General features: G+C 37.0%; 1 protein-coding gene across 1 annotated transcript in view; it reads left to right on the top strand.

Annotated features, from left to right (window-relative positions):
* The window catches only part of LOC311590873 (vomeronasal type-2 receptor 116-like), a gene marked incomplete at both ends in the record, with an annotated part of 44,353 nt that extends 23,007 nt beyond the window's left edge, over window positions 1–21,346 (top strand). The window contains 5 exons of the mRNA XM_084770174.1: window positions 6,114–6,396; window positions 6,684–7,496; window positions 8,871–9,098; window positions 18,188–18,311; window positions 20,442–21,346. Of these exons, the coding sequence (XP_084626300.1) occupies window positions 6,114–6,396; window positions 6,684–7,496; window positions 8,871–9,098; window positions 18,188–18,311; window positions 20,442–21,346 (2,353 nt within the window). The remainder of the gene's footprint in view (window positions 1–6,113; window positions 6,397–6,683; window positions 7,497–8,870; window positions 9,099–18,187; window positions 18,312–20,441) is intronic.
* Between the last annotated feature and the right edge of the window lie 1,084 nt (window positions 21,347–22,430).

Genomic DNA, 22,430 nt, shown 5'->3' with positions numbered 1-22,430 from the left:
CTGCCACGAAGTATAGATTATTCTCCAATTTGTGTAGGAAGAATTTACACATTAAAACCACAGTTGTTTCCCAGTTATTATTTGCTTCTAAGATATTCAGCACAAGAATTCCTTACAGATATTACTTGAATAGAAATGAGTATAAAAGAATAGTGAAAAGCAAAGATGAAGTACAAGAAATGGGCTATCACATTTTATTGATCTGTGTGAACTGAGACTCTAGGATGGAGACGATGTGTTAGAACTCAACTATTTAACATAGTTTATTTCTAATTATGTAAGAGATGGTTGACGGATAAGTCTCATTTAATATTTGAAATGATACACAAAGGTCATGAGTTTCTTTCGATATTGTTGAAGTTTTAAAAATCAACATTTGAAGTGTACATGAGCTGCTATTTAGTGAGGAGATGGATGGTTTTTGGTACAACAGGACTCAAGAAATTTCTGGATTTCACCTGATTATTGGTTCTCTAAACCTGCAAGCATAGGCTTTGGGTAGATATTCTTTATTTGTCACTGGTGTGACATATTTTACAGTGTGTATGCTCTGAAGTTCTCAGATGGCCCAGACAAGTGGCTGCCTTTGCATCTTATAGACTTGGTGATACAATGCTCACCATGTAGTCATGAAACATTTTATATGCCCAATCTGAATCAATAATTTATATTTCACTGTGCATAATCTAAAAAATATCTACTGACATAGTTTCTATTGGTGTTCAGATAAACAGATATATAAGATAGTACTGAAGCAAAACTTTGACTAAACAGCCACTGCTCAGGGATTTTAATATCCATAAACTTGAATGATGTCATGGAAGCACAGACAGAACTATTATCAAATATATTTATCAACTCATGTTTACCACATGGACTGTGGACCTCAGATGACAAGTCTCAGGGAAGATTCCTCCAGGAATGAGGAAGGGCCTAAGGGAAAAAAGGAATCATGAATGTGCAAGGAAACTTTCCATTGTCCAGAAACATAAAAGAAGATAGGAACACATGGGTGTCCATTTGTTAGGCTGATATGCATGACACTTCACAATCCACAACACCGAGGCTTATAGTAGGACAAAGATGTTCACTTTGATTTTGTTCTACTTGCTTCTGAACACTCCACTTCTCATGACGAGTTTCACTTCTTCCAGGTGCTTTTGGAGAATGAAGAATGAAGAAAAGTACAGAGAGTTAAGGGACGCGTGTATTTTCTTCCTTTATGCAGTGCAATGGTCTGTGGAGGAAGACAATATAAGCAACACTCCTGATATGCTGTAAGTGGTTTTTATATTTTCTTATAGATTTCCTCACAAGTATTTCTGGAGAGGTCTGAAGATGGGTAACAGAACAATGCTTTGAATGTTGTCTTTTTCTTCCAATGTGCACACAAAGAAACAACAGCAAATTCTTTTATAAACTCAATGCTATTTTATGAATTTAAATTGGTCAATAAACTATTATGTTTCTTCCAGTTAGCCTCCTGATTTCAAGGTCAGAAGTTGAGTGGACAAACAATCTGTACCATGATCATAAAGATTAGCCCTCTTGTTGACAGTTTCCATTACACAGTACACAGTGCTTTATTATCAAATGATACCACATGTTATTTCAATATGTTTCATCCTGAGAAGGTAAAATTAAATGGCCATAGACTGTGTTTCTGTCAGTGTGTAACTATCAGTTCCTGTGTGTGTGCACATCATATTTGGAGTACACCTAGTTACAGAAAGCTTTCACATAGATGTTCATTTACTCTCTAAAATTATCTGGATGTGGTCACTCTATATGACTTTTGATCCTGCATCATAAACGTAAGTAGGATTTCTGTCCAATGTGAACTTTAACTATGTCCTTATATCTCCATCTTAACTTGTATACATACACAACTATTGGCTTTTAAGTATTAGAAAGCACAGTTCTTCATTTTCTTCCTTTTCTATTTAGCAAAAAGAAGGAATGCTTAGACTATAAATTTTATGTTTGAAAATTGAGGCTATCTCTAATTGTCGTGACCACTTACTTTCTTTGTCATCTTACTGGGTTACATTTGTAGCATGTGTAGGTAGTTGACAGTACTTGAGAACATGATTAGAGGAGTTTCCTAGTAGCTCATCTCTTCAATTATTTAAGAAGTATGTACATTATGATTGGCAGATCTGGGCCCAGGGTTTCTGCTCAAACAATGGAGCCAACTAAGGACAATACATGCAGTAACCATCGAACCCTTACCCAGTTCTTGCCAATGGACAGGACATTTTTCACAGACGAGTGATGAGTGGGGACTGACTTTCACTTGAACTCTGGTGCCCCATATTTGACCATTTCCCCATGATGGGAAGGCTCGGTGGTACTCAGGGGAGGGATAGCAGGCTACCTTGATTAGCCTTTGTACCCCATGATCACATAAAGGGGGTGGAGGTCCCCCTCAGTCATAGTTTAGGAAGAGGAAAATAGCATGAAAGTGTGAGGGAGGAATGTGAGGATACAAGGGATGGGATAATATTTGAGATGTAATATGAATGAATGAATGAAATAATAATAATAATAATAATAATAATAATAATAATAATAATAATAATAATAATAAAAGAATTATGTGTCTTTATTTTTAAGTCTAAGTTGTTCATTTTCTGATACTTGTATCACATTTGACAATTATGTTTCTCTTTCAGTAATTTTACTAGGTATCATTGCATATTTTACCATGTGGTTACTGTATACGTTTTGTCTTTATGGATTTCTGATAGTTGTTTTTAAGAACATCACTTTATACTACTAGGCTACTCTTATTCAAGTAACTGGGTTTCTAATGTTTAGCATTCATAAGTTAGTATTTGAGTCACACAAATTCTAGTCTCAAATTCCTATTGTGTGGTCCTGATATTTTCAATTGCAGTTTTCTGTGTGGTAATAAAGGGCATTCTAAAAGGGGCTATTTTGTAGACAAAGATAACACAAAGATAAAATTCTAAGTGGAAAATTAATTACATTTAAATCTTTGTGAATCATTCAGAATGAAGGAGTGTTTCTGATGTTTGTTTTTCAGATGATATGAAGTTACTAAGAGGAGACAGGAGAAATTATTCTTCCCATAAAGAGAAACAAAAAATCTTATATTCCAACTTAATATTTGTCCTGTTTTATTAAAATGATATCATAAAGATTTCCAGTATGGTTTACTCTTCATGTTCTATTTTACAAACATGTAATATTGGTACAAACAAATCTTACTGCAATTTCTAGATGTTCCTCATTCTCAGTAAGATGCTAGGGTTCTGCTAGTATAACAGGTCAAAATATGTTTTTGCACAAAGAAAGAATGCTTAGATTGTAAATTTATGTTTGAGAAGACAGAGTGTCACTAATAGTGGTGACTCCTTGTTCTCTTGTCAGTTGACTGAGTTACATTTGTGGCATATATAGTTGATAGTGCATGAGAACAGAAAGAGAGAAGTTTCCTAGCAGCTCATCAGTGCAGTTCTTTAAGAAATATGTGACTTCTTTTTATGTCTAAGCTGTTTAGTCTCTTACACTTTAATCACAGTTACTACTTACATTTCTCTTTCAGTAATTTTACTAACTATAATTGCATAATTTACCATGTGGATACTCTACACATTTTTACTTTGTGGATTTCTGACTGTTGTTTCCAAGTGCAGCAAGCACTTTATACTACTAGGCCACTCTGGTACTCAAGTAATTGATGCTGTTTATGTTTAGTGTGGAAGAGTTAGTGCTTGTGTCACACAAATTCAAGTATCAACTTTCTAATGTGTTCTACTGAAATTTCCAATGACATTTTGTTCTGTGCTGTATAAAGGATATTTTCAAATGAGCTATTGGCATGGACAAAGATAACTCAAAGATACAATTTCCAAATGAAATTCTAAATGTATTTAAATATGAGTGAATCATTCCAAGTGAAGGATTATATTTGATACTTATTTTTCAGATGGTAGGAAATAACTAGCAAGAGACAGGAGTGATTTTTTCCCATAAAGAGAATAAAAAAACCTCAATTTAAAAGAGCATTGCTTAGGTCCATACATCTAGACACATACAGTCACACATCAGTTTAAAATAATATATTTGTTCATGTATTTTACATACTGATCATGGCCCTTCCCTCCTCTACTCCTTGTCACATGCTCTCTCCATCTACTCCATGTGTATTCTCTGTTATTCAAAGAAGGGGAGCCCCCGACTAAGTCACCTCAACTCATGAATCACATCAGGACTGAGTGTGTACTCTTCCCATGTGGCCTAAAATAGAAGCCCCACCAAGGGAAAGAGAGTAAAAAATACAGGCAACAGAGGCCATGTCAGAGACTGTCCCTGTTCCTCTTACTAGGGGATCGACACTAAGCCTGAATTACACATCACCTACAGCTGTTTAGGGGTCCTAGGTCCAGCCTCTTGAGGTTCGTTGGTTGGTGACTGAGTCTCCACAACCCCCTCTGTGCCCTGATAAATTGACTGTTGATTTTCTTGTGCAGTTCGTGTTAGTTCTTCATCCTTCTATACATCCCCCTACTTTTCTATGAGAATCCCAACACTCTTTGTCTAATATTTGGTTTTGATTCTCAGCATCTGTTTTGAATCACTGATGTCTGGAACTCTCAGGGGACATCTATGCCAGGCTCCTGTCTGAAAGCACAGCAGAGTATCAATAATAGTGTCAGAGGTTGTCTCTCTCCTGTGTTCTGAGTCTCAGTTTGGGCCAGGCATTCATTGCTTGGACATTCCCTAAATCTCTGCTCCATTTTTATCTCTGCATATCTTGTAGGAAAGGTAAATTTTGAGTTTAGTTCTTGTGGATTGATTGGTATTCCCCTCTCTCCATTAGGAGTTCCGTCTAGTTAGAGGGTGTCCTCTCAACTGAGTCACCACCATATTATCCCAGAAATGTCTCATTTAGCCATCTTGTCAGAGTGATATCTCCACCCCTGCCTTATTCTTACTGTTCAGGCCCTCTGACTTGCTGCATCAGCTCTCCCCAGGTCTGACATCCACCCTCATTTCTATCTGAGCTCTCTCTCCTACATTTTCCTTATGTTCACCTTCTTCTGCCATCCATTATATTTCATTTTCTGAGTTAGAATAAAGCATCTTGTCTGGGTTCCTCCTTCTTGCTCATTATCTTTGGGTCAGTAATTCTAGTAATTTTTATCCTGTACTATATGGCTAAGTAAATACATCCTTGTGCGTTTTTTTTAGTCTGGCTTATCATACTCAGCAGCTGTTCTCTAGTTTACTTGCCTGAAAAATTTGTGATTTTCTTTGTTTTATATAGGAGTAGTATTTCATTGTTTATTCTCCATTGTTTGAGTGACATCATTTTTTTCTGGATTCTAGCTATTATGATTAATGCTGTTATGAACATAATTGAGCAAGTGTCATAGGGTATATGTCCAGTTATAGTATAGCTATGTCTGGAGGTTAAGCTTTTACCAGTTTTCTGATAAAGAAACGGATTGATTTCCAAAGTTAGACATACATCTATTTAAATATGCATCTCCTGTGTGTGAATTTACTTGAAAATAATCCAGTAAAAAGATGCTCTCTCTGAAAAATAATCTAAAAAGCAATACAACAATATGAAGATGGATAGAGAAGAATATGATATATTTCCAACTAATTATAATTTATTGTTAGTACAGGTACCCAGAAACAATCCTGTGTACTCATCAGTCACACTTTCACTACCTTAGCCAATTTAGTTAATTTTATATGGAAATAGCAGAAACTCAGTGGCTCAAACATCATGTGTAATTTTCCTATTTCTCTATACTTAAACAATGAATGCATGATCAGATTTACAGCTTGGTCAAAACCTGTGGCCTTGTCTTTCCCTTCCGAGCAAGTACTCAACAACCACAGATGAAAAAGCTTTCCATGGAATATGCATGTTTTGTGTAGATGAACTCACATGAAATTTTATAGGTGTTATAATATTCCATATTTTTATATTTGTAAACCTTATTACATGGGATAATTGTCCTAAACATAGGGATAAAGACAATATCTCCAGGTACAGGATATTCATTGTATTGAATGCCAATGTTTATGTGTATACTTCTGTACATAATAAATATTGTACCATTTTACAGAGCACCAGCTGAAAGCCTGTTTCCTCTGGTTTTGGCTTTTTCCTTGGATGAAATAAAGAGAAACCCTGATCTTCTACCGAATATGTCTTTAGTATTTCGAGTACCATATTGTCTAAATGTGTCACTAGTAAAAGATCTCATTCATCTTTCTCAACCACCTGATCGGACTCATCCTAATTATGACTGTACCAAAGGTGTCGGTTGTACAGTACTTCTTACAGGACCAAACTGGGAAGCATCTGTACTATTTCACAGATTAATGTACAGCCGTGAACCTCAGCAGGTGAAATTTTTGTGGGGTTAAAATTAATGAAATTGTGTCTCCATTGGTGGTTTTGATAAGATGGAAAAAAGGGTGTAAAGAGGAGACTGGTCTTACTGGCCTTATGTCAACCTGGTAGTTCAATCGTATTATTCAGATACTTGATGGTGATCTGGAATTTCTCTGTGTGAAATAGGGATAAAGGGAGTAGTAACTGGTAAGGGGGATTTCTAGAACTTTTTACAGATAAAATGTGTTTACAAGTTCTTAAAAGTACATGCTACCTCATGCTCTTCCTTGTGTCCTAGGTTCTCCATCTTACTTATGGGCCTTTCCATCCTCTCCTGAATGACCGTGTACAATTTTCCTATATTTATCAGATGGCCCATGAGGATACATCTATCGCCATGGCCCTCGTCGCCTTCTTACTTTATTTAAACTGCAACTGGGTAGGGCTGGCCATCTCTGACAATGAACAGGGTACACAGTTTCTCTCAGATTTGAAAAGAGAAATGGAAAAGAATACAGTCTGCTTTGCCTTTGTGAACATGATCCCAGTGAACATGGAGGTATACATGTCAAAAGCTGAAGTGTATTACAACCAAATCATGATATCATCCACAAATGTTGTTATCCTTTATGGTGACACAGACAGTACTCTTGCTGTGGCCTTTAGAATGTGGGAATCTCTAGGTTTACAAAGAACATGGATCACCACCTCACAGTGGGATGTTCCTACAAGAAAGAGAGATCTCACACTTGACCCATTCCATGGGACTCTTACTTTTGCACACCACCATGGTAAGATTTCAGGTTTTAAAAATTTTGTCCAGACATTGAACCCTCTCAAATACTCAGATAAATATCTGGCAAGAGTGAAGTGGATGAACTTTAACTGTGAATCCTTAGGATCTAACTGTAAGACAACGAAGAATTGCTCATCCAATGCCTCATCTGAATGGCTAATGGCACAGACTTTTGACATGGCCTTCAGTGATAGCAATTATGATATATACAATGCTGCATATTTTTTGGTGCACCTTATTCATGAGGTGCTTCTTCAACAAGTAGAAAATCAGCCAATTGACAATGGGAAAAAACATGACCATAGCTGCTCAAAGGTACTGTGTTTTCTTTTGGATTATCCATGTTCCTATCAATGTCATAGTTTTTAAGAGTCTCTCAGATGATTAACTGAGTGAACTAGGAAATGTTTCCCAAAAACCTAGGTTTCTAAATGTTTTTAGGCTGTCACAATAAATCTAGAGCTTTTATAGAATTTAATACACAGGTATTGGAATGAAAGACACCATTTATCAGTGAAAATAAGTGACTCTGTACCAGAGCAACTGAATATAATCATACCTGTTCTAATACTGGAGAGATAATTAGTCTCTTTCATTAATTGTCACCATGATGAAGAGATGACAGTTTGTTCATTATCTGAAAATTGAGGTAATAAGTTCAGGGGATTGTTTTCTCAATTGATTCTCCCCATATGTAGTCTCTGTTCACCTACCTCAAAGGCTTAGTGTAATTACACAGGAAGAGTTATGTGAATCAGTTTATTACACACACACACACACACACACACACACACACACACTCATTTTGTGAATATATATTTCTCACTGTATTTGTGTTTCTATGTGTGTTTCTGTGTGTCTTTGTGTATACCTGTGTTTATGTGTTTACACAGATATGATTGCACTAGGATTTGTGTGTGTGTGTGTTTCTGTGCATCTGTCTATCTGTCTGTTTGTAGAAGTGAGCTTAAATTGTTGGTGTTTCAATGCCCATGTGTATGTTTGTTTCTGTTTTTGTGTATGTTTCTGATTGTATTTTTAATTCATGTGTCTGTGTGTTGTGTATCTTGGGTTGCAATATATATATATCTTGCTGTGTGTGTGTGTGTGTGTGTGTGTGTGTGTGTGTGTGTTTCTGTCTGTCTCTCCTTTGATATTGTGAGCATAAATTTGATTTTGTTTCAATGTCTCTCATTGTGAATGTTTGTATCTCATTATTTCTCCCTGTATTTGTCTGTGCATGTGTGTGTCGATGTATTTGTTTGATATACTTCTGTACTTTGTGTCTGTTTGGGTGTATATGGTTGTCTATGCCTGTATGTTCAGATGTGTCCATGTATGTTAATGTGTGTGTAAACAAATATGCGGCTATATCATGTGAATATCTCTATATAGATGTGGGTATTTTTGTGTGTGGATGCATGTGTGTGTGTGTGTGTGTGCGTGTGTGTGTGTGTGTATGTTGAACATCTTTATGATGTATATGTGCTTTTCTATGCTTGTGTTTGTTAGTTTACTTACAGAGAACTAAAATTCTACAAACATTATGACAAATTAATATATCATTTTGCTTTTATTGAGATTTTCCACCTGATACCTTCAATAAAATTGCTTTTCAGATACAATCATTATGCATTTTCTCCCTTCAGTGAAGGGCATATGTATTATATAATACTGTCTTCATTTCAGATGCACTCCTTGATGAGAAAGACACACTTTACTAGCCCTAATGGAGACAAAGTTACCATGAACCAGAAAGAAAAAGTTCAGAAAGAGTATGACATTTTCTACATTTGGAATCTCCCACCTGATTTTGAATTTAAGGTGAAGATAGGAAAGTTTAGCCTAGATTTTCCACATGGTCAACAGCTGCATTTATCTGAAGACATGCTAGAGTGGGCCACAGGAAGTCGACAGGTGGGTTGAAAGAACTGTACTGATTTCCATTCCATACCAGTAAACACTGTGTGTTTAGTTGGCCCATTTATGCTTTTTTATAAATTAGTTAAATGAAATAAATTGTCACATTAGGAACCTACTTCTAGTCTCCTATGTTATGTTTCTTATTTTCCTATTTCTTATGTGACCTTTTGTTAGTCCTTCGAGGAGTTCATGCAATAGTTACACTGTATTTTACTATGAAAGAACTGTGGTTTTTGTTTTTTAATAGGAATATGAAACAACTTTTGACCACTTATTTATAATATTTCCAATAAATAGAGCAATAGACTCATGGTACCATTCTTATTACCATATAGTGATTTCCTCACTTATTATGAATCTGTGATAAAAAAGTTACAGAGACTGAAGCTAAGTGTAATGATGTAGTAAATTAAAAATCCAAAGGCATTAGAAAACAAACTCATCATGTCTTTTAATTTTAATTATTTTTTATCTTAATTTTTTATTTTATTTATGTTATATTCCAGCCCTAGCCCCATTCCTTGTGCCCTTCCAGGCACATCCTCTCTCCTCCTTCCCCCTATGCCCCTTCTCTAGTCCTCAGAGAGGGGAACCCTTCTCCCCTACTCACTGACCCCAGCCTATCAAGCATCATAAGGACTGCCTGCATACTCTTCTTCTGTGAGGTGATAAGGGACCCCATCAGAGGGTCGTGTTCAAAGAGAAAGCAACAGTTTTATTTTATATGTTTCCTTAAACCTCTGACACAGAGTCTCTAAATTGTCAACCCTTCTAATCATAAATTCATAATTTTTGATACACATTAAATATTCTATGAATTATTACTTTGTATTTTATTTCCTTTTTATATGTTATTGGTTTTATGTCTGGATGTATGACCATGCAACACTGGTGTATGTGGTGTATATGGACATTAGAAGGGTGATGCATATTCATGGAAATGTCAGACAGCTTGATATGCAAAATGGGTGCAAGAAATCAATTGTTATTCACAGTTTTTCCATGACTCAGCTCTAAATTATGACATGTAAAGAAACAGTTCACTACAGTATCCTTGCTTGGTCCTCTTAATTGTATAGTTCATTCAAACTAAGGAAGCAGTATCTAGTTTCCTTCTCTGTGTTTGGAGGTATTTGGTAGTAATATATTTTTGCTGTGCAGAAATTTGTGAATAAAAAATTCCATCATATGTTCAGGGTATGTTATAGGTGTGAATTCTGAAGTGGTTTCTTTTAGGGTATTCTATTCGAACTATACAAGCGCAAAGTTGTTTAAATTTTAAAGATGTTAAGTCCAGGAATTCTGGTTGCTCATGTACTCTGGCATTTGCAGTTAATAGTCCTTCTCAGATTGATACGGGGAGTCATTGTTATGTAAAGGAACACAGGATCTGAAATTTAGCTACTGAAATACATATATATTCAAAGGCAGCAGTGAAATATTACATGTGTTCTAAACACAGCTTGATTGCATATTACAAAAACATGCACCGGAATAATACTCAATACTAAAAATATATAGACCCATTGTTCTGCTCCCAGTTATGCATATGACGATACATGCTAACTAACAAACATAAAAATGATGATATCAAATCTACCTAGCTCAAAATGTGACAGTCATAGTCTTAAATGAGAGTATGTTCAATGATATGCTTAATATATGGTTCAAAGAATGATTATTTGAATGTTCTATGAAAAGTAGGAAGAAGTGACATAAATTACCTCGGGAAGGATAAAAGGGATCACAAAACCTAACATAAAATAAGTCACTGAAAAAGCATGAGAAAAAGGAATTCCATGAAAGTACAAAATAATAAAAATATGCAAACAGAAAATATGTAAAGAAAAAATAAAATAAATGAAATAAAATTCTAAATAAAAAATCTCAGCAAGACAATAGTTTGAGATAAAGACAGGATGGCAAAGCTTGAATGTTAGGCATAATATTAGACTACAACAAAAATAAAACAAAACATAAGAGTCAAAATATAGGAGACTTGAGGGTTCCTGATTAAAAGAATAGATTTACAGTCCAGAGTCACAAGGGGAAAAGAAGGACACACTCAAATCATCAACACTATATCCAGTATAATGTAATCATAAATTTCATGTGAGATGTTTGCCCATCGAGATACAACAGTCATTTATATAGCAAACATTTAAGATCAGTAAATGAACACACCTTGGCATATTTAACTTAAAATTTATTTTGTAACAAAGACATAACATTGAAGGCTGAAGTACAGAAGACTCTGTCATAGCAAGTTCCCATCTGTATATCAGTCAATGTCACCATGGACATTCTTACAGGAGGAGAGTAAGAGTGATGTATTTCAAACATTTAACAGCCAACCACAGTAACTAAAACAGAAAAGTTATTCCTCATAATAGAAGGATACAGAACAGAGTTCAATAATAGACACAATCACAGGAATTTATAAGCACAGAAAAATTACCATGAAAGATGCTAGTTGAACCACTTCACATGATGAATGCAAGGATCCAAGGAACACATAGAAAGCACTAAGCTCCAGAGAAAAGCAACTATTAGAAAACGATCAAATACTACAATATCAACAAGTAGACAATACTCACCAAATAATCGACAATAATAATTTATTGTTAATGATCACATTCTCTAATAAAAATCCATAGACAACAAGATTGGTTCAATAAGACAACAACAACACCCAAAAAATGTTTTGTTACTTCCATGGGAAAATGTTATTTTTAACCTGAATGGAATCCTTCTATATAAATGTAGGTGATACATCATTATGAAGTGGAAACAAAGAAACAAACAAACAAAATCCATGAAAACATTCACTTTTATGGACATAGATGGAATAATTCTTACATAAGCACCTATCAAGACAGTTCAACAACACAACAAAATGTTTGTTCTCTACACCCAAGTGTGTTTCACTCAGAAATGCAAGTCTGAATAAAAAATACAGTTAAGTGAGATAAGTCACGTAAATACACTCTAAGATGGAATTATATGATTATATAAAATATTCATAAATTTATTATAAAGTTCATTATCTCTTCAGAGTAAAAAAAGAAACATGTCAGAATACAAAGAACAGGTAATATCTTTTTTTTTTTTTTTTTTTTTTTTTTTTTTGCTGAACCAATGACTTTTATTAGAGTGACTTACAGGACTGTGAGGTCAAAGACAATTGCTAACATAAAACTTGGAAACAGCATGTGATACAGCTCATGAACATTGATCCCTGGAAGCACATTGCATCTGGTAGGCATAGCTACAGGTTAAAGAGCAGCCTGTCTTGTTGGCTCAGTCAGTTTAATCCTCTTGAAACTGGTACCATTTGCCTGTTTCTTCATTTGAATTTAGGACACTGAATACTGTCAGTCTCAGAGATCTCTTGGAGCAATCTTGAGGGATGTATTTGCTGCTTTTAATCAGCTTCCCTTCAAAATGGATCATTTTAGTATACTGGAAAGTGTCAAACAAAAACATTCTTGTGCCTTCTCAATTTTGTTTTCATTATCAAGCAGTTATGGGTGAACAAATACAAAACGTTTTTTTGAAAAATTCATCTATTGTCACATTTGAGAGATTTCCTCAGCATAAATACTTGATGCTTTCACAAGTTTCTTATGCACATAACTCTCTACTGTGGAGCATCAAGTGTCACACACAACAGGGCTTTAATAAAGCACATAACACATACCTTCCTGTGGAAACTTTTCTTCTCATGAATTTTCAAATGCTTCTCACACACAAGATGCAGGTATTTTCTCATACATTATGTAAGGTTTCCCTGTTGTAGTGTTCTCTGATGTATGCTAAGAGTTGAGCCGATAGTAAGGATTTCCATATTCACTACATTTTAAGGTTTCTCTTATTCTCTCATGAGTTCTAAGATAGCTTTTCTTGATAAACGAATTGTCAGAGTCAATAGCTTTGTGGAGCTTGTCTCCTTTATTTTTTTTAATTTTTTGGTTTTTCAGAACAGGGTTTCCCTGCATGGCCTTGATGTCCTGGATTCACTTTATAGACCTGGCAGGCCTCAAACTCACAGAAATCTGCCTGCCTCTGCCTCCCAGTGCTGGGATTAAAGGCTTGCACCACCACACCCAGCCCTTGGGGTTTCTATCCTGTATGAATTCTCTGATGAACCTTAAGACTTTTTTTCAGAGTAAAGGATTTGTCACAATCCCTACATTTGTACGGTTTCTCTCCTGTATGAATTCTCTCATGAACCCTAAGACTGCCTTTCTGGGTAAAGGATTTGTCACATTCCATACATTTGTAAGGCTTCTCTCTTGTGTGGATACTCTCGTGAACACTAAGAATGCCTTTTTTGGTAAAAGCTTTTTCACATTGTGTACATTTATAAGGTTTCTCACCTGTATGAATTCTCTGATGCGTTCTAAGATGGCCTTTATAGGTAAAGGATTTGTCACATTCCCCACATTTGTAAGGTTTCTCTCCTGTATGGATTCTCTCATGAACCTCAAGACTACATTTCTGGGTAAAAGATTTATCACATTCCCTATATTTGTAAGGTTTCTCTCCTGTATGAATTCTCTGATGAACCGTAAGACTGCCTTTCCGGTTAAAGGGTTTGTCACATTCCATACATTTGTAAGGCTTCTCTCCTGTATGAATTCTCTCATGAACCCTAAGACTGCCTTTCTCAGTGAACGATTTTTCACATTGTGTACATTTATAAGGTTTCTCACCTGTATGAACTCTCTGATGAGTTCTAAGATGGCCTTTATGGGTAAAGGATTTGTCACATTCCCTACATTTATAAGGTTTCTCTCCTGTATGGATTCTCTCATGAACCCCAAGACTACATTTCTGGGTAAAGGATTTGTCACATTCTCTGCATTTGTAAGGTTTTTCTCCTGTATGAATTCTCTGATGGACCCTAAGAATGCTTTTCAGGGTAAAGGACTTGTCTTTTTTTTAAAATACATTTTTATTAATTTATACATATTACATCTCAGTTGTTAGCCCATCCCATGTATCCTCCCATTCCTCCCTTCCTCCCACTTCCCCCCTACTCCCCTCCCCTCCCCTAAGTCTGTGTCTGAGGGGGACCTCCTCCCCCTGAATATGCTCATACGGTATCAAGTCTCTCCTTGGTGACCTCTTATCTTTCCTCTGAGTGCCACCAGGCATCTCCGTCCAAGGGGCATGTTCAAATATGGGGCACAGAGTTTGTGTGAAAGTTAGATCTCCTTCTCCACTCAACAGTGGAGAATGTCCATCGGCTAGTCCGGGTAGGGGTTCAAGGTTTTTACTGCCTATTTTTTCCTTGGCTGTTGCCACAGTTTGCGGAGGGCCCCAGGGCCCAGACTCGCCTGTAGTTTTCCAGGATCAACTGGGTCCTTCCATTTCCTCTTTCTCCCAGGCTTCTCACACCTAAAGTTTCAATAGGATGTCCTCTCCTCTTACCCACTATTCTGGTAGGTACAGTTTTTCATGGGGACGTACACCTTGGACTAGTGTCTCAATATAAGTGAGTATATACCATTTAGCTCTTTTTGCTTCTGTGTGAACTCACTCATTATGACAATTTCTAGTTCAATCCATTTGTCCACAAATTTTGGAAATTCCTTGTTTTTAATAGCTGAGTAGTATTCCATAGTGTAAATGTACCACAGTTTCTTTATCCATTCTTCTATAGAGGGACATGTAGGTTGTTTCCAAGTTCTGGCTATTATGAATAAGGCAGCTATGAACATGGTTGAGCATATGTCCCTGTTGTGTAGTAGTACATCCTCTGGGTATATTCCAAGGAGTGGAATAGCTGGGTCTTGAGGAAGCCCTATTCCCATTTTTCTGAGGAAGCACCAGATAGCTTTCCAAAGTGGTTGTACTAGTTTGCATTCCCACCAGCAATGCAGGAGTGTTCCTCTTTCTCCACACCCTCGCCAGCATGAGGTGTCAGTTGAGTTATTGATCTTAGCCATTCTGATGGGTGTAAGATGGAATCTCAGTGTCGTTTTGATTTGCATTTCTCTGATGACTAAGGAGGTCGAGCATTTCTTTAAGTGTTTCTCAGCCATTTGATATTCCTCTGTTGAGAATTCTCTGTTTAGCTCTGCGCCCCATTTCTCTATTGGGTTATTTGGTTTGGTGGTGTTTAATTTCTTAAGTTCTTTATATATTTTGGATATTAGACCTTTGTCAGATGAAGAGTCGGTGAAGATCTTTTCCCAGTCTGTAGGCTGTCGCTTTGTTCTCTTGACAGTGTCACCTGCCTTACAGAAGCTTCTCAGCCTCATGAGGTCCCATTTATTAATTGTTGATGTTAAGGCCTGGGCTGTTGGTAGAACAGGTAATATCTTGATAGAATAAATATTTTATGGCAAGCTGACTGAAAGCTTTGTACTAGATGGAGGGGAAAATATAAAAAAAAATTCAATTAAACTAAGAATGAAGCCAGGTATGTGTGGCCCATGTTTTAAAACAAACAGTTTGTTGGTAGATTTAGAAAATTCTCTGTTGATATGTGACCAATTTGGCCTAGATAGCTAATCCAAGGCTGGCAGTGAGACATAGAGACCACGCCTTAACATATTGCACAGAAATAGGGCAAGAATATCCACTGTCTCCACTCTTCTTTAAAATGGTCATTAAATTCTTACCAAGTGTCTAGCCAGAAATTTTGATAGATACTGGGACTTCCTATTGGTACTCTAGGTGAGAGAGGTAAGGATGAATGGTGAAATAGAAGGACCCAGCGGGTCCTAGAAATCAACAAGAAGACAATTAAGGCTGGCAGATCTGGACCCAGGCGGGTCAGCTAAAAATACTGTACCAACAAAGAACAATGCATATAGAAAACCTAGAACACCTATCCAGATCTAGCTGATGGACACCACAACCTCCACAACTGTGGGGATAGCAGGGACTGACTCAGTCATGAACTCTGTATCCCCTACTTGACCACTTCCCCTTGGTGAGGAGACCTGTTCATGCTCAGAGGAAAAGTAAGCAGGCTCCCAGGAAAAGACCTGATAGGCTGTGATCTTTATTTTCTTTAATTTTTACTTTTAATTTTCTTAATTTATGTGCGTTGGTTTCAGATCTTGGAGTTACAGACGGTTGTGAGCTGCCATGTGGGTGCTGGGAATTGAACCTAGGTCCTTTAGAAGAGCAGGCAGTGCTCTTAACCACTGAGCCATCTCTCCAGCCTGGGACTGTTATCTTATAATAGAGAAGAAGGTCCCTTTCTTTCACAAACTTGGGGGAGGGGAATAGGATGAAAGTGTGAGGGATGGAGAATTGAAAGATACAAGTGAAGGGATAAAAATTAGATTTAACCTGAATAAATTACTTCAATAAAGTAATTTTTACCATGTGCCAATATATTTTAAAAACAGAGAAAATGTCCAATTTTAAGTGAGTATATACCATTTGAGTCCTTCTGCTTCCGGTTAACTTACTCAGTATGATCATTTCTAGTTCCTTCCATTTGTCCACATATTTTGGGAATTCCTTGTTTTTAATAGCTGAGAAGTATTCTATAGTGTAGATGTATCACAGTTTCTTTATTCATTCGTCTACTAAGAACTACTTAGGCTTTTTCCAGGTTCTGGCTATTATGAAGAAGGCTTCTATGAACATGGTTGAGCATATGCCCTTTTGTGCTAGAGCATCTTCTACGTATATTCCAATGAGTGGAATTGCTGGATCTCAATTTTCTGAGATAGATTTCCAAAGTGGTTATTCAAGTTTGCATGCCCACCAGCAATAAAGAAGTTTTCCCCTCTCTCCACATCCCCACCAGCATGTGATATCACTTGAATTTTTGATCTTAGCCATTCTGATGGTTGTAAGATGGAACCTCTGAGTTGTTTTGATTTGCATTTCCCTGATGACTAAAGTCATATATACTCACATATAATTGGACACTAGCCCAAGGGGCGTGTCTCATGGAAGTCTTCATTTACCAGGAAAATGGGACAGATGTGAAGACATCCTCTTGGTGCTCTAGGTGAGAGAAATATGGGAGAATGGAGAAATAGAAGTATCCAAAGGGCCCTAGAAACCTACAAGAAAAACATTATGATGGGCCGATCTGGGCCCCAGGGTTCGGCTCAAACTATGGCACCAAGCAAGGACAATATGTACAGTAATCATCAAACCCCATCCCGGATCTAGAGAATCGACAGGGCATTTTCCACAGTGGAGTGTAGAGCAGGGACTAAGTTTCACATGAACTCTACTGCCCCAATTTAATCTGGTTTCTTTGATGGGGAGGCCTGGTGGTACTCAGAGGAAGGATAACAGGATTTCAAAAAGACACTTGATACTCTATGATCTTATAGAGGGGCAGAAGGTCCCCCTCAATCACAGACATAAGGGAGGACACTAGGGTGAAAGTGGGAGGGATGGAGGAACGTTAGAATGCAAGGGATGGGATAACAATTTAGAATTGAGATATTTCCCATTTTAGATGTGGTTTAGTCCTATCTTGCTAAGTCATTGCTTTGATTAAATGTTGGCCAAGGACAAAGTGAGGAGGAATGGTTGCTTTGGCTCATGGGTTATAGACAAGGGTAGAGAAGGAAAGACCTTGGACACTGAAACAAAAGCACAGGCCCTTGAGAGAACACTGCTTACTGGCTTGCCCTGTGTCATTTCTCACACACGCTTGCTTAGCAAGAGCATTGCCTTTAGTAGACAGGGCATGCCTACAATGAATACCAAGTAATAAAACGCATTAGTGTTAGAACAGGCTATTCTGATAGGGAGAATTTCTCAGGAAAGGTTCATTCCATGTTCCCTATCTTTTTACTGGACTTTGTGTCAGCTTGATGTAAATCAACAAGAAGACCAGGTAGCAAGCTCTGTAGTGTCTGCACAAAGTACACTAAAATTCTGTTTCCATAATGTCTAAAATTTGGTAAAGAACTCCACTTTTCATCAACTTGTTTTAATATATTCACACATTTGGCATTATATAAAGTGCTAACTGACATGTGGTACCTCAGCTTCTGTATATAAAATAAGCTTATTGATATCTCAACATCCTAATATAATATTGCTATGAATGGAGTAGGTAAAACTTAATATGAATTTTATTTCCTCAGATGGTGACCTCTGTATGTAGTGCTGACTGTCGTCCTGGATTCAGAAAATTCAGGCAGGAGGGAATGTCAGCCTGCTGTTTTATTTGTATCCACTGCCCGGAAAATGAAATTTCTAATGGAACAAGTGAGTGTTTGCTGCTGTGGTAATTTTACATTAATAATCCTCTCAACCAACAAAAGGATGCTGAAGGAGTCCAAAAAGCAACCTCAAAAATAAAACATACCTTTTTCTCTGTTTTCAGTCATAGGAATGCAAACACTAACAATGTCATAACAAGAAAAAACCGTTTTGCCTAGATGTATATTTTGATTCAATTTCTGCCACATCATATTTTCTCTAAGAAACAAAATCTAACTGTATTGTGAACACATTCTGTATGAGATCTGTCCTTGTTATTAATTTCTCATATAACTAAATGAATGGCAGATTCCAGTCACAAAGTTTTAATCTGTGTATTTATTCTTTTGCATGCATATATGTGTCCCTACATATGTTTATGTACACTGCATATGCACAGAATCTAACAGAGGACAGAATATGTCACCAGATATGATGGACTGTGTAATGGAGGTGCTAGTAACAAAGTCTTTATGCTTAGGAAAATTAGTATAGAGATTAAAAAATTACTTGCAAAATTATCAGAAACTGCTTAGTATGAGACCGAATTTGTGTGATTTGTAGAGGCCCATTTTATTTTTCCCCCTTCTTTATTTTAATTTATTCTGATTATATCCCAATTGTTATTCCCGCACCCATTTTCAAATGTCTGATGTAATATTTTCTAGGAGTGGGAGGATAATTGTTCATGGTGTACAAAATATAAGGAGTCTTATGTCAAATATTTTATAAATAGAGTCCAATTAATAATTTCATGAAAGAATAGATTAGAATGCTTTTGTATTGAAAACAATTAATCACAAACAGTAACATTTTATTGCAACCTACAAAGCCAGTTTAGTAAAATGATTATATATTTATTTGGCTAAATAGAAATGGACAATGAATAGTTTTTCCACATTTGCCTGTCATACTATGCAATGAAATTAAGTTCTTAAAAGACATTTCTGGCCAATAACATGGCTCAACATTTAAATCATTTGCCTCTAAGACTGATAGCTGGGGTTCATCCCCAGGACCCATAGAGTAAGAGGAGGCAAAGAACTCTCAGAAATGGCTTCTGAAATCTATGTGCTCAAATCACATCCATAATTATTAAACAAACTGTAATAAAATTGTTTTAAATGTAAAACTGAATAAGAACTAATGGTAATTACATCAAAACAGAAAATGTTAATATTATTTATAGGTGTGTGTGTGTGTGTGTGTGTGTGTGTGTGTGTGTGTGTGATGTGTTGGTGTGTGAACATAAGGGCAGATGTAGGTGAAAGGCAACTAGTACCTCTACAATTAATTTGCAGCTGTTGTGAAACACCTCACACAGGTTCTGGGAACTGAACTCAGGATTTTTTTGGTGAGAACATTTGCCGGGCGTGGTGGCACTTGCCTTTAATGCCAGCACTCGGGAGGCAGAGGCAGGTGGATCTCTGTGAGTTCAAGGCCAGCCTGGTCTACAAAGCGAGTCCAGGACAGTGAAGGATACACAGAGAAACCTTGACCCGAAAAAAACCAACTACAACAAAAAAAACTAGGTCATTTTTGTATGTGGGTTTTTGTTTTACTTTTCCCATGCTTCTTATCAATATACGTATTTACATCAGAGTATAGTCACAGAGTCTGGGTCTCAAGAGATTGAAACGAAGGAAGTGGGTATGTGCTGGATGCTTCCCATGAAGGTGGAGTCAAGATGAAGGGCTTTGTAGTGCTCAGTCTGTAGAGAGGTTTCTACCTTCAGTGATAGAGCTAGTGCTTCTTATGATCAAGACTTAGTAATTCTTTCTCAATACTGCCAGATTAGAACATAAGTAAGGACATATTAATCATAATTTTTAATTTTCTACAGTTTTAAATCCTTTATATTACATTTATATACCGGTAAACTGTACTTCTCATACGTACATTCCTACTTCTTCCAAATGATTACTAAATTTTCCCCACATATGATACATTTATTTGGACACACTAATATAAATAATAAGAATTAATAAATAGAATCATTGTTGTACAGCAATGTCCTTCAATTATATTATCAGCAATAAAATGGAGGTATTGCAAAGCTTTCACAACAGACTTATTGAAATATATTGTCAATAAACTGCTGAAGCTGCACAAACAAATCTTTCCTTTCTCATTCAGACATGGACCAGTGTGTGAAGTGCTCAGAAGACCAGTATGCCAATACAGAGCAGAATCATTGCATTCCAAAGGCTGTGATATTTCTGAGCTATGCAGACCCCTTAGGGATGGCTCTGGCCTTAATGGCCTTGGGCTTCTCTGCCTTCACAGCTCTGGTTCTTGGGGTATTTTTGAAGCACAATGACACAGCCATCGTGAGGGCCAATAACCGTGCTCTCAGCTACATCTTACTCGTGTCACTCATGTTCTGTTTCCTCTGCTCCTTGCTCTTCATTGGCCATCCAAACTCCGTCTCCTGCATCCTGCAGCAAATCACATTTGGAATTGTATTCACTGTGACTATTTCCACTGTGTTGGCCAAAACAATCACAGTGGTTCTGGCTTTCAAAATCACAGCTCCTTCAAGAAGGATGAGGTACATTCTGGTTTCAGGAACACTTAACTACATCATTCCTCTCTGTACACTCATCCAAATTATTCTCTGTTCAATCTGGCTAGGAGCTTCTCCTCCCTCTGTTAATACTGATGCACACTCTGAGCATGGCCAGATTATTATTGTCTGCCACAAGGGTTCTGTTATAGCATTTTACTGTGTCTTAGGATACTTAGGCTTCTTGGCCCTGGGAAGCTTCACTGTGGCTTTCTTGGCCAGGAACCTGCCTGACACATTCAATGAAGCCAAGTTTCTGACATTCAGCATGCTGGTGTTTTGCACTGTTTGGATTACTTTCCTCCCTGTCTACCACAGCACCAAGGGCAAGGTCATGGTGGCTGTGGAGATTTTTTCCATCTTGTCTTCCAGTGCAGGCATGCTGTGCTGCATCTTTCTTCCCAAGTGTTACATAATATTATTAAGGCCCGACAAAAATTCTCTTCAAAAGATCAGGGAGAAATCATATTTGTAAGGTTGTATATCATTAATATTTTGTGTTAAGTTAATTCATTTATCCAACTTTTATCGTGATTATCGATTCTATCCTTACTCTCCTTCCAGTCCTACCCTTCCTCCCTTTCTCCATTCCCTCTCCGTTATGCCTCAGATTAGTGATCAAAACTCTGGCATCACAATCCATATCAGTAACAGTACCTGTTCTTCTTCCTAGAGGAGCCACATGAAGCCTGATCTGTCCATCATCTACATATATGTTGTTGGCACATGTCCAGTTCATTCATTGTCCTTGGTTGTTTCCTCAGTCTCAGCAAGCCTCTCTGTGCCCTGGATGGCTGGTACTTTTGGTCTTTTTGGGGAAGTCCTGTCACCTCAAGTCCATTTCTCCTTCCTACCACTGTTCCACAAGACTCCCTATTATCACCGAATGTTTGGCTATGAGTCTCAGCACTTGTTTTCAACCTGTGTTTAGCACAGCCTCTCAGAGGACAACACAGTTAGGCTTCTGTCTACAAGCACAGCAGAGTCTCATTAATAATGTCAGGGCTTGCATCTGTCCAGGGACTGATTCTTGGTCTGTGCCAGGTAGTCTGACTGGTAAATGAAATCTAACTGAGAAATATAAATTTGGTATATAACCACCAAATATTGGGTTGTAGAGCATGATCTGTCTCTTCTTAGGATGATGTTCACTGTTTCCTCTAATGACGTTGCATAGCAGTCTGATGGCTACTGGAGTTCTATGTTTTCCATATCATCTTGCCCTGATCTACTTATTTCACAATTTATAACTATTGGGGCATAGTGCTGAGTGCAGATGTTCTTTTCTTCTTTAGAATAAAAACATTCAAACTCAAATCAAACTTTATAATCTCTGGGTGAATGACCTTGATGCCAGTGGAATGGTGATTAAAAATTTGAGGAAGTTTGTGGGAGTGTGAACTCATGTTTGCACATGAAGGTAAACCAATTTTATTCCTTACAAGGGGAAGGTAAGGGAATATTGATGTTATCCAAGGAAGTCGAAGATTTAAACTTAGAAGATTGATTGTTTGACAAACATAAAGAATACTAAAGAAGATGGCTTTGTGTCTTACCCT

Source organism: Acomys minous (genome assembly GCF_964271855.1).
Source record: "Acomys minous genome assembly, chromosome: 20".
Taxonomy (NCBI): Eukaryota; Metazoa; Chordata; class Mammalia; order Rodentia; family Muridae; genus Acomys; species Acomys minous.
The sequence above is the reverse complement of the archived record's forward strand: the minus strand, read 5'-3'. Positions and strand labels throughout refer to the sequence as shown.